The sequence below is a fragment of the Mycteria americana genome, chromosome 5, assembly GCF_035582795.1.
Source record: "Mycteria americana isolate JAX WOST 10 ecotype Jacksonville Zoo and Gardens chromosome 5, USCA_MyAme_1.0, whole genome shotgun sequence".
NCBI classification, from domain to species: domain Eukaryota; kingdom Metazoa; phylum Chordata; class Aves; order Ciconiiformes; family Ciconiidae; genus Mycteria; species Mycteria americana.
This window is the reverse complement of record NC_134369.1, coordinates 39,010,907-39,024,125: the sequence shown is the minus strand read 5'-3', so window position 1 is coordinate 39,024,125 and position 13,219 is coordinate 39,010,907. Positions and strand designations below refer to the sequence as shown.

Here is a 13,219-nt window from a genome sequence, read left to right as displayed (position 1 = left end):
GTTAGAGAGAAGATCTGTTTCCATAGTTGTTAGGAATTTATCTTGGATTCCAGTGTGGTTGTCCCCAGTCTTCACTGGTGCTCAGCACTGACTCTTGGGAAGCAGCATTTTCCCATGGACAGAATCCCATTTGGCTTTTCCTGTAAACCTTGCTCTGCCTCAGGAGTTTCCAGTGGCCACAACCAAAATCAGGGGGTCTCAGAAAAGGTTGGATGTGATACAATAGGTTTGGGCCTGCTGTTACAATGCTGCTCTTCATGCTACATTTCACATGCCTTGTGGTAGCTCTAGTAAAAGGTTTCGTAAGAGCAATGCTCAACTGATTGCCCTGTTTGTTTGGTTTTCTTTCGTTTAGTTATTCCTGATAGAGCTGCTAAACATGCAAGAGTAGGTAAAAATGTTAGGCTGTAAGGGTGGTGCTGGAAAACACTGGAGCCTTGTCTGCCCTTTTTCCCCACAGCTGAGCTACACCGGCAGTTTAGCAATTTGTTCCGAAATTCCCAAGAGTAGATGGGGCTATAACACTTAGAGGTACATGGCATCTGGGTGGTTTCGGTAGCACCAGTAGCATGACAGGCAGATGCTGTTTTGTTTGCAGAGGATTCTGGAAATGGAAATCACTCTAAGTCCTGCTGCTGCTTTGTGGCTAATTGCAAACCAGCTTGTATTGTTACTAAAAATAGCTATCATTACCAATTGTGAGTTCCTTTAAAATATAAAAAATAATATGAAAAAACAACCAACAACAAAAATATAAAACTAAGCAGTCTCTTCCTAGTCTTTGGCATTGTTGCAAGTACAGTAATGACTTTGTCTAGTTAATTTACAGGGTGGTTGTCTGGAAAAACTGTTTTGTTTTAATTTAAGAGGTTATTCATTAAATATTACCTGTTAGGGAATTTTATTTTGGCTCTTGCACTAATGCAGTGGATTTTACAGTAGTTTCTAAAATATTTGAAAAGATAAATGTTGTTTAAAACAGTTTAGAAAATATGGAAGCAAAACACAAGATTGTTAACTAGACCAGACTAGGCATCTCAGTGTAGGGAAGGGGGAAAAAACCCAACACTGACAGAAAACTTCTTGCAAATGGAAGTAGCTAAGCCATTGAGGTATGATCTGTATCTTCCATCTTTGCTTCTCCTTAGCAATTCTTGAAGAGAAAATGGATGTGGAGCGTAAACTTTCATTAAAAAAAAAAATAAAATTAATCTATTATAGTTCAAATTTTCTGATGTAGCCTAAGTGAAGTTCTGTGATATACCTAATGATGCTTAACTGAACTCTTGCTGCAGTCTGTTAGTATACAAAAGAAAGCTCTAGTATTCAGATTTACAATGAAATTTATAGAATTAATAACTTTGTGGTTCGCTTGAATGGATTCGCAGAGAGAGTGTTTAGGTTTAACCAATTGGTGCATCCTATTTCTTACTGTTTCAGAGGAAAGTCCCAGTGTCCTCAGGTTCTGTCAGAAGAGGCTCTTCACCTGAGAGAAATGAGACAAAAGACTACCTGTGTCTGAAGTGTACAGCTACAATCTGAACTTATCTCTGAGTGAAATAACTCTTAGTGAAATACCATGGAGTGAAATAGAGACCAATGAATGATTCAACTTTCAGTAATATTATTAAGCATCAAGATATATCCATTTTTATTTGCAGATACTAGAATTGATAGATACATACAATGAAGGATTGGATTTTTCTTTATTATATTTGTCTGCTGTGTGGGAGGAGTTACTAAAAGATGTTGGTACAGAAATGGTGAGAAACATTGACTGAACTGTCATTTTAACTATGAGGTTTAGGGGGAGGAGGCGGCTGGTTTTTTGCTTGGAGGGGGCAAACAAAGTCTCTATAAACAAATTCACTTGCCTATAAGCTAAAATTGGATAGTCTTGTTTTATTTCCCATTTTGCAAACCGTTATGTATTTAAGCTTTAGATGCTTGCAGCAAAATTCTTTTATATATATATGTGTATATATATATAAGTGAATCATATCTGTGAATCATATGTGTGTGTGAGAACATAATATATTAATTACGCAAAAAGCCTACCTTCAGTTATTTTGGGACATTTGAGGGAAAAAAAAAAAAAAGCAGTGATCATTTTAAAATACAACAGTTTGGTGAATGGTTATATTACAAATAATTTTGTACAGAAGGAACAGCTTTGTCCTCTTCTAATATTTCCTGTTCAGTCCTTAAATTTGACATCAGTAATGCTAACTGGCGTAAGTATTTAAACTCTCAATCAGAAATATGTTGCAAAAGGTAGCATGAAGCATATTCCTTTTAAAGTGGTGGAATGTTCATTCATGGACTGTAACATTCATGAAGTAAACCATACTTTGAATGTAGGATCTAATAACATCCTTGGTAAACCATGGGGGTTTTGATCTGATGTAGCAGCAAATTCATAACCAAAACTAAAATGTGTCATTTAATGTAAAAGAAATAAATAAAAGCTGAGAGAGGCAAGATCACCAAAACCTGTTTTTCCTAGACTCTGAAAAAGGAATTTGGCTTTTAAGTAATGAAGTCATAACCATTTGTTTATTTTGTAAAAATGCTAAATGATGGAAAAAGCTGTTAAATTGTAAAATGCAAGTAATTTTCCAGACACTGCGAATACAGGAGAGAACCAGCTAGTAGACACTGCAAATATTAGGTTTTAAGTAGCCGTAACTGGTTCTGTTGTCAAACCCCACAGCGTGTGTGTCCTGACCTACCCTTGCAAAGGGCGGGTTATGTGCGTGGGGAGGAGGGAGGGAGGGACGAAGGGAAGCGGGGTTTCTGGCTAGAAGCCTGTTCTTGTTTAGATTTCAGTGGCAGAAGGCCTGACCTCTTTCTGCTTTCTTGTTCTCTTTTCTGTGCAATTTCATGGTGGCTGACTGGCTTCGTGATTAGTCTAAAATAAATCGGGAGTTGATTCTTACTCTCTTCCCACCCCTGGCCCTCTCTAGCTAGATCACTGACTGTGAAGTTTTGAGAAGAATATCAGTTTTGACTCTGAGGAACTATATTGTCTGATTAAGTTTCTTTACAAGGAATTGTATGTAAGCTTCAAGAAGTCCTAATGAAGGCATAAATGTACAGAGGGTCTTCTTAGACTGGTTTCTTCTAGGTGACTGTTATGGAAGGACTGAACCTCCACAACATTAATTATCGTGATCTTGGTTGTGGGTTTATTGTTTTGGTTTTTAACTAGACTTAGCTGGTTTGCATTTATGGAAAACTAATTTCTTCTTTTGTATCTCTTCCAGTAATAGTTATGCACGAGTGCGAGCTGTGGTGATGACCCGGGATGACTCAAGTGGTGGATGGTTACCACTTGGAGGGGGTGGACTAAGCTGTGTCACAGTCTTCAAAGTCATTCCCCAGGAAGAGAATAGCTGTGCTGATTTTCTTATCCATGGAGAACGACTCAGGGATAAAACGGTAACAATTTACATCCGTTTAATGTTCCTATTAAAACTACATAGGACCTGAGAATAGATGTTTGCTTATTGTTGCTTGTAGATTAGAAAGTAAATCTATAGTCTCAGTCTAATGCTGTTGCTGAGCTTTTATCCGTATCAATGATTATATGCCTAAACAGCCAGTTATTTGTTTAAGGTGTAATACCATGCATTTCTGGAATTAAGCACGTTGATCTTTTAGAAACTTTAAAACATATTTTTTTCATTGCAGATTTCCATCCATTTGGAGAAACATTTTGCTATTCAGTTTTTTTCCAATGGAGGATTAAAGTTAAATCTTCTTGTAAACCTTCTTGTTAACCTAAATAACCTTGTTAACACCAATGATGCTGTGCTTAATAAGAGTGTTGGAAAATGAGATAACTTGTTAAAAACACAAAATCTGAAGGAATTCCTCAGTAATGATTCAGTTGGTTGTGGAATTTGGCTACAATAAAAAGTAGCCATTTTACATGAAAACAACTTTTGTATTGGAAGAAAGCATGAAGCTGACAGGTCCAAGGATTGATCTGGTTTGTTGAATGCATAGACAGTATTCATTTATCAGCTACATTAAATAAAATACCCGTAATAAACTTGTCTTAAATAGCATCATGAAAGTCAGCCTCACAAAAGGAAAACTGGTGTAGGATCTCAGCCATTTCTACATGCAGACCTATGGAAGACAAATTGGCTTACTAAGGCTTGCTTGGTTACTTGTGTGCCAAATAGGTTTCTGAAGGGGGGGTGTCTTACTGTGGAAACAAAGAGAAGTGGAGAAAGCACAAAACCTCCACCTTAATGACTTTTATTAAGAACTTACTCTTTTCTGCCAATAATTTATGGCTCCTGTGTAAGCTTACAAGGTAGAATTGCTTCTTATACCGTCCTGCTGATTCTTTCTCAAGCATACCAGTTTCTCCCTTGAGGCAGGACTGCTGAGTTTTCTGCCTTGACTGTGACTGTTGTAGGAAGAGAGCATATAAATAGAAATTCTGCTGACTCAGTTGTTTCAGCGAGGCGTAGTGCTATTAGCAGAGTACCCTGTGTTCCCGCACAGCTATGTGCACCTGCAGTTCCTTCCTCACTTTGCAGTAGTTCCCTTTAGAACTTATTTTAGCCTTATTGAGGCTGTTTTTGAGGAGCTTAATTGCATTTAGAGATACTTGACAATTTTCTCTTAATTCTTAATACTTTTGACATTCACAGCTTGCCTTCAGAATCTGAGGGTAATAAAATGCTCAGAACTGAAGGCTGGTTTAATGTTTCTCCTGCATGCGTATGAAAATGTCGCAGCCATCAAGCGTCCTGATGTGTTTGCGCTCTCTCTCCTGCTTCCCCTGGGCAAGCCTTGTTTCATTTCCACTTCTGGTAGAAGGCTTTAAATGTCTTTGCTCCTCTTCCTGTCCAAAATTGAGCTCATGTTGGTATGAACATGTTTTCCAAACCTTTATTGTCCTGAACAGGTTTTGTTGGGGTTTTTTTTGTGTCCCCCATCCTGTGTCCGTCTGTCCCCCTCCTACTGGCCCCAAATGTGACCTACTAGTCTGTCAGGGCAGATTTTGATCTTACCGCAGTTTTAGGAAGATGCTGTTGGAAGTCAGCCCCTCAAAAACACAGCTGCATTTCTTCCATCTTTTATGCTGGGAAAAACATCTATCCAGTGTATATTGAATAAAGCTCAGGGAACTAACAAACACAGATTTAGGCGGTGGGGAAGAATACTGTAGAGCCAGTGATGCTTTGGTAATGGAGTAAAAGGAAGCTATGTATGCACGTATTTCCTCAGACTTCAAATAATGCACTTGTAAGCAACAGCTAATGTGTAATGAATTAACAAAAAAGTTGCACAGTATGCAGCGAGACCCCTGTTGGCATAAAAGAAACAAGATCCTACACCAAGGTATGTGAAGACATCGTTAGGTCATGACACTTTTTCAGAAGGACCGCAGCAGGGCCTGAAAGAGAAATTCTGTTGGGCAGGGATCCGGTCGCTGATTCTAAAACTGTTCTGATCCTTATGCTTTCAATATAGTTAATGGTTTTACATTTGTTCTCAGGATATTCCTGTGGATTCACTGTTCAAGCACAATTTTTAATCTTTTCTATAATGACACCAAACAATTGGGTTTTTAGTCCAAACAGAATTGACAGGTGACTATTATATGGCATAATACAAAGAAAAGACCAAGAAAAACAACACCAGGAAGTTGAAATGTAATTGTCTGTTCCAACTGAAAGAGAGGAGAAGGCTGTATTCTCAAAGAGGCAACCCTGAAAAGGACTGTTGAAGAACACTTCAGTGGCATAAAATGCTATTTTTTATTTTTTCTTGAAAAATAAAGTAAAAGTGGAAGTTGTTACGGGTTCATCATGTTTGCTATTGTGTAGGGACCAAATATTTTGATCATCTTCTGATTTTGAGTAAGAGTTTTACTGAATCTGCTGTTTCTGTGCTCCAACATTGCGCTGATCTCATTTTAGAATGGCTTTGGTGTGTCTGTATACCTGAATGCTCTTTGAAGTTGGTCATACGCTGTTTCGTTGGTTGCTCTGCCATTGTATTTGCCATTGCAAAGAGAAGGTAGCAATATTGTTTTAAAAAAGCTTCCTAAACCATTTTGAACATTTTAGTTACTCATGTGCTCAAAGTCTGTGTCTTCCGGAATGTTTAATCTATTGTAGTATTTAGAACTCATTACGGCTTGGTCAGCTGGACCATGATTTCCAGTTCACTCACTTTTTTGCAAGGTACATGCAGCCATTTCTGAAAATACTTCTATGGATTAAAACAGAAAGTAATCCTTACAAATGGAGCCTTCCCCCCTCCTCCCCCCCCAAGTCACATTACACACTGTTAAAATACCTGTATAACTAGATTATATTTTGATTTCCTCTAGCCAGTTAAGTCTTTTGTGAACTGGCTTAGCTTCCAGAACAGGTGCAGAAATTCCCTTATCCTGAAAAACCTATAGCGTGGAACTTGGAGCACTTTTCTGGGACACAGGGAAGCATGGGATTTGAAATACCTCAGGTTAGAGAGCAAGTGGAATTCAGATTTATGGCTTTTACCTAAGATATATGGGAATCATAATGCTGATATTACTGTTCAACCTATGTGTCAGTAGAAAAGTGGAATTTATTCCAAAGCAACTTGAAATCCATAGGTGAGGTTTTTGATGGAGGTATCTTCCAGATGCCTCTTAAATGGTTAGACTCAAAAAGAATGAGAGATCTTTTATCTCTTCTCTTACTGTTTCTTGTAAACTAGCTTTAGTTGCTGCTTCTCCAAGTACAGCTTCTGACACTACACTGTAATTCCATTCCAATGTGCCAGATCTCTCCATATATTCTATAGGATATGTGGGCATTTAATTAGGACTATAGATCTCAGTCTGTAAGTCAGCTGTATAAATTAAATACTTTGGGACTGAACATCAAAATATCCAAGCTCCTTGTTGGGGGGGGTTCTCATCATTTCTTTATATACCTGAGCGTTACATTGCTATCAGCCCTTTTATGAATCAGCTTCAGACTACACGTACAACTTCCAGAATTTTTGTGCAGTACTGAGCTATTTAAAACATCTCATGGGGTTCACAAAAAGCATCCTAGTTACCTGAGAAGAAAATCAAAGTGGTGGCACCGTTGAATTAATTTAGGAGAGGGAATGCTCCCTGCTAGTTTGCTCAGGTTGTTTAGATCTGTGTTGGAATGTAAGGGTATTTCATGAAGACTTTGACATAATTACACGTTTCCTCCTTTATTATACTCACCTTCCTAGATCTGGCTCCAGCCAGTCTGCTTGGAACAATTGCAGTCCCTCCTAACCTGGTCAGGTCTGCAGCTCTCTTTCTGTGTTTACAGTAGCTCTCTTCTATCTTAATAGCCCTAGTGTTAAACATACATTAGGCTCAAGCTTACAGGTTTTTAGGCTTTGGTGAATTTTACATTCTTGAATGAAAAGTCTAATAGACTTCTCTGTTCTGCTTTATTTTCATCTCCAGTCCTTTGCCATGCAAGTTTTTACTGAAGGAGAAAAAAAAAAGTGACTAGTATCTTTTGGATCGTGAGTCAGGAGTGACAAGTGAAAGTTTAAAATCTTTCTTTTGAAGAACAGGTAATTGTGTAAAGGGAGAGATACAAAGCTGAAACTGAATATAAATACTGTTCTCTTCTAAAAATCTGCTGTTCAAAAACTTAATTTATAATTTACTTTTTAAATTGGCTTTAAAGTTTGAGAAAACATTGATTCTGATGGGCTGTAGTACAGTGCTCACATCATCTTACTTTTGAATTGAAAAAAAAAAAATCACGCATAGAATAATAATGTCACAGGGTCATGGTGGCACTGGGGCCACATGCTTTGTAGAATGAATATACTCAGGTCATGCTGCTTTGTCCTAAGACTAGAGAAAAGCCTTTGATTCTATTTAGCAGAAAAGGCATTCAAAAGGTTCATCAAAAACTATATGCTTATGTGTTTGTAGATTTGGGCTGGGAATGAGAAATTGTGAAACTATCTATCTACATGTAATGTTGTAAGCTGTTGAAAGTACAGCTAGAAACCAGTAAAATAGTATCCAGTATCTAGAAATATTCACTTATGGGGTCTGTTACCAAAATAGAAATTTATATCAAATGCCATAAGGGTTTTTTCATATTTGTTTCCAAAACAAGCTCTAGATGATGATGCTAATATCTTAAATACTCATCTTATTTTGTTTAAAAATATTTGGGTTTGAAGTGTTGAAGTTGAAAATTTCTGACTTTAGAGATTCATCTTGTCGACACAAGCCAAATAGTTTCTAGTATCTTTAAAGAATGTAGCTTGTAGAGGTGAGAAAAGAAACATGTAGCAAGCAAATATTTTTATGAGTAGCTATGAACTCATTAGTGTTACACGTAGTGACATCTGGATATTAAAAGGATTTTTTCATTAAATAGTAGTAAGTAGACATACAGCCCTATTTATGCTCTGAGAATTTAGATCTTGATCATGTGGATCTGGAGCTCTTTGGTCTTGTCTGATAACTCTGCAACATTTCCCATTATGTGCTAAGGTGGCTGCTTCATATTGTCATGGAAGTCTCATATTAAGTCTCCAAATGAAGAAAACCTTCAGAACAGTAACCCATGTTTATTAAAAAATACAATTTTGTTAAGCCATAGTCACTTAATTTACAATTTTGTGGGTTGTTTTTGTGCTTATCACTGGAGATCTTAGGGAAGGCCTACCTGAAAAGGTTTGGAAAGGCAGATTTTTGATAACCATGTGGGAGAATATGATATCATCTTCACACATGATGTGGAGAGTTCCAAACCATAGCAAAGTGCAGTAAAAATAATTGGATTTTTGGATGTTTGAAGACTCAAAAAATATCTGTATTGCTAAAAGCTTGGTTTCCATTTCCAGGCTTTGGAGGTATGTGTATTAGGATACTTCCTCCTCAGCCCCAATGATAGTTTGCATGCTTCAGCATAAAGAAACCTTTGACAGCATTATGTTTAACAGGGAAAAAGTATGTTGTTGCTGCAAAGCATAAATTTGATTTGGGGAGAAGAAATGCTTTAGGGGATGGTTGGTATGGTTTTTTTGTTCAGTTTGCATTTTTAGTATTTCTGGATGCAACAAAAACTGTTGAAGGCTGGTTGTTTATAGTTTTGTGTCCCACTGCTAATTCTGACCTACAGTTTTTGAGTTTTTTGTCAGGTGGGGCAGGCATAAAGTCTCCCCTTTATGGATTCTTGTGTCTGATAATGCATACAATTTTGCAACTAATTTTTCCCCTTTCAATGTCCTTAACCACTTAGATCTACTGTGTTAGCTGGTCTGTTTTCATATAGGTTTAGATCTGAAAAAACAGTGTCATCCTGTCAAATTTGTTGCCTTAAATCAAGCTGAAAACAATTACAGTGTTTGCTTGTTTTGTTAATGATTGCTTGTCTTATAAAATGTTGTGAGGGTTGGAGGTGGGGGGTGGGTGGTAGCAGTGTTGCTTTTGGGTTGGGGGGGTGTGGTTTGGGGGTTTTCTGGTTCAGTTTGGGTTTCTTTGAAAATCATAGCTTCTACTCAGTAAAGTTTTAATCCAGTAGTTTATCTCCAGTGGTACTATCTTTTAAAAAATATTTGTCATCCAGGTATGAATTTTCAGTATAAAGTAATGTGGATTAACTCCTTTGGGAGCAAGTGTTCACTGAGATGCTATAAACTCACTCTTGCAGTACTTTTTGTTGATATTTTGGGGGAAACTGCACACAAAATATAGTGTGAAAATAGTTGGTGTTTAATATAGTAGAGATCCCTGAAAAGTGCTCACAGACCTCAAAAATGCAGTGATGTGAGAAATCTTCATTTTTAACTCCTCTTTTTTAGAAGGAAGCAAGTTTAAAATCATCAAAAGGAACAAAGAACAATCGTTTAATACACCTTAGAACTGCAGTATTATACTTTATTTTTGCTGCAGCACCTTTTCCTGCACATCTACAGCAAATAGATTCCTTCCTATATTTTCTTCTAGGTGGTTGTACCTACATATTGTTGACCATTTAGGGAATTCAGAGTGTAGTAACAAAAATAATTTTAATGCTGGAAGAGTTTATATGTGCAGGAAGAATGTCATCCTTCTGAAGATAGAGCTAAAAGGCAGTAAAACTTGAGAGGACGTGATTAGTGGTGGGGTGTAGGGTAGGGGGAATAAATAATGAAGAGCAGGAGAAAAAACCCTATTTGCCTATGTAATAATTAGACTAGGAAAGGAAAGGAAGAACACAAAGGATAAGTAAGAATAATCTAAGTGCAGACGGATTTTTTTTTTATAATTTAGAGATTTTTTTTCTCAGTGTATAATTAATCTCATTTTTCCACATGCTGTAAGAAATTTTGTATTTTTCTCTCAAAAAGCTGCATATGTAACAATTAAAAATGAAAATTCTGAAAATACATTAATGTTGAAATGATAGAATATTAAAATTCCTCATTCACCTCTCAGTGTAGGTTTTCAGAATCTAGTAGTAACACAGAGATACAGGCTGTCTTGCTGTGCATTTTATTATACCTAGTGCTACAGGAGCAAATCAGTACATGTCCCTCTGTACTTTCTTGTTCACCTTGGATTTTCTTTAATCAAGAAACATTCAATGTAACAATGTTGTGTGAAATAATTTTTGCAGGTAAATTAAATATGCAAACGTATTTTAAATACCAGCCCATTTCAAGTGGGGAAATGATGTGAAGACTGCAACTTTGCTTCATGACTGAATGTGCATGTGTACCTGTATAGCCAAATAATTCTGTTAATTATTCCTAGTTACTATTTGCATTATAGTTGAACATGAGCCATAAATATATTTGTGTCTAGGTACAGGCAGTAATACATTCACAAAGATTTGAGTTTTGATTAATTTCAGTTTTTAGAACAATTCTCCTGTATTATTTTCTTTTGTCTAGTAGCCTTTCTGGGAGAAAACTGATATGGCCTGAAAGCAGCATAAAGTTAGTTCAGTGCTCAAAAATTTTATAGAATAAGTATACAAATAAAATTCCCAGTGATACAATAATACTTGATATCAGTACAGTAATGTTTTTTGGGGGTGTGGCCTATTTCATTTGCTGAACATCTAGCAAGTCTGTACTGACAGAAGTGCTTGCTACGGGTATGAGACAGATACTTTTGAGGCTGGGAAGATTCACTCAGTATACAAATGGTGTCCTTAACCCATACCACCTATTAGCATTTTGAGTGAATAATTTGGCCATAATGGAAATGAAGTTAAAATTACATCCTTATAACATGAAGAAATTTGAGCAGAGCGTTTTATCTGCTCTTACGATGTATGTTTTCAGGTAATTCATGAAGACTGCATTTTGTTCTCAAATTTGATATTTGTCAGTGATATCTTTTCCTCCTGTCTTCTTTCTGGAAGGTGGTCTTGGAATGCACATTAAAGAAGGACCTCGTTTACAACAAAGTTACTCCTACTTTTTACCACTGGAAGATTGATGACAAAAAGTTTGGCCTCACATTTCAGAGTCCTGCTGATGCAAGAGCATTTGACAGAGGTATTCGGAGAGCAGTAGAGGATATTTCTCAAGGTACATATTTCAGGTGAAGGGATTGGTGGGGCTGGGGCGGGGGGGCATTGTGTTTAGTAAATGAGATAAGTCAAAGCACTTTGCGTAACATTAATGCTGACAGTATTTAAGGATGTGAATTGATCTATAACATATGGAGATTTTAACAGTTTTTAAATAGTACTTCTGGCACTTCTAAAGTGCCATTCATCCAAGTGTCTTAAATTGTTTCACAAACACTAATAAGGTAATTCCCCAAAACATCCCTATATAATAAAGCATTGCTTCTTTTTTTTTCCCTGAAGAAATGGAGGAAGCTAGAGTGTTATAGTGTCTTACTTGAATCTTCTTCCCAGAAGCTTGTTACAGCTTATCCTAGAGGATAAGCTATGAAGTTGAATGGTTTGAGACCCATTGAATTCTCTTTTTACCTGCACATGCTTTCAGTTAATAGTTTTATTTGTTTACTAACAGCTGACTAGTTCTGAGGACAGGTTTATATGGAACGGCAGAAGAATTTACTGTAATAGTAATATGGCTAACTGGTTCCAGAGCTTCACTGACCTCATGGAAACTAGCGAGCAAACTGAAGAAGATCATCAAGCCTCGATTCTGAGCTGAAAATATGATAAATGTATTGCTGGATGGGGAGAGGGAGAGAGGGAAGAGAACAGGTGTCTATTGAATGGAAAGAATGTCTCTTTCAGGCTTGTAAAAAGTAACTCAAAGGGAGAAGTTTAAACAAAATATTCTGTGCTGTGATGTGCTGTAAACTTAGGGATTTAATGTGTGCTATCATATTAGCAAAGGGAGAAGCATGTTTCTGAAGGGAAATGCGTTTTGACATAATAGAATGACTTATTTTGAATTGTGCTGATATCATTCATATCCCTGCAAGAGAAATAATTAGAGAACATATGAGTCCTTTTCTCTCTTAGGGTCTCACAGTTCCAATTTCTGCTGATTTATAGCAAAATATAGCACAGCGTGCATTCATGCCAACCAAATGTATCTGCTGTTAATCTTCAAAATGCTACATTAACAAGAGTATACTCCCTTGCTTCTGACTTTTGATGACACGTTGAAAATGCTTTTACGAGAAAGGTGTGAACGAGAGAGAGATGTGGCTAGGAATACTCAGTATGTAAAATACAGAATGTAGCAATGAATGGTACTTATTAAAATCAACTTGAAATACAGTGATTACTGGTTATAAAAGTAAACAACCATATTTATATCGTCATAGCTGGATACTGAAGGATGGTGTGGACTACTGGAAGCAGTAAACTGTAAATAAAAGGAAAATAACCATGTCTATTTTCTTTTTTTTTTTTTTTTTTTTTACTTTTTCTGTAGGTTATCCACCCTCCCAAAATGATGTTGAAGTGGCAGAAGACTGCTTTCAAGTGAGTATTTAAATTTTTAAATTAATTGTGCAGTTATTTTTTGAAGAAATTCATTGAACAATTTTTGTTTTCATTAGTGAGAATAAGCAAAATAAGAGCAATAGCAAAATTCAGTTTAATGAAATAAGTTCCAGAGCAGTTATCTAGAAGACTTACAATATTGTCTGTCCTAAACTAAGTAGTCAATATTTAATCAATGGGATGATTAACCATCCTGAGTTTAATTTTTAAGTTTACAGTGTCTGTTCTAGGTTATGTGTCCTCTGTGAACTCATGGG

General features: G+C 36.6%; 1 protein-coding gene across 2 annotated transcripts in view; it reads left to right on the top strand.

Annotated features, from left to right (window-relative positions):
- Positions 1 to 13,219, top strand: part of SPRED1 (sprouty related EVH1 domain containing 1) — a 63,685-nt gene that overhangs the window by 32,035 nt on the left and 18,431 nt on the right. For both annotated transcript variants that reach the window (XM_075503033.1, XM_075503032.1), the window contains exons 2-4: positions 3,267 to 3,441; positions 11,388 to 11,556; positions 12,892 to 12,941. In XM_075503033.1, coding sequence (XP_075359148.1) covers positions 3,267 to 3,441; positions 11,388 to 11,556; positions 12,892 to 12,941 — 394 coding nt within the window. The remainder of the gene's footprint in view (positions 1 to 3,266; positions 3,442 to 11,387; positions 11,557 to 12,891; positions 12,942 to 13,219) is intronic.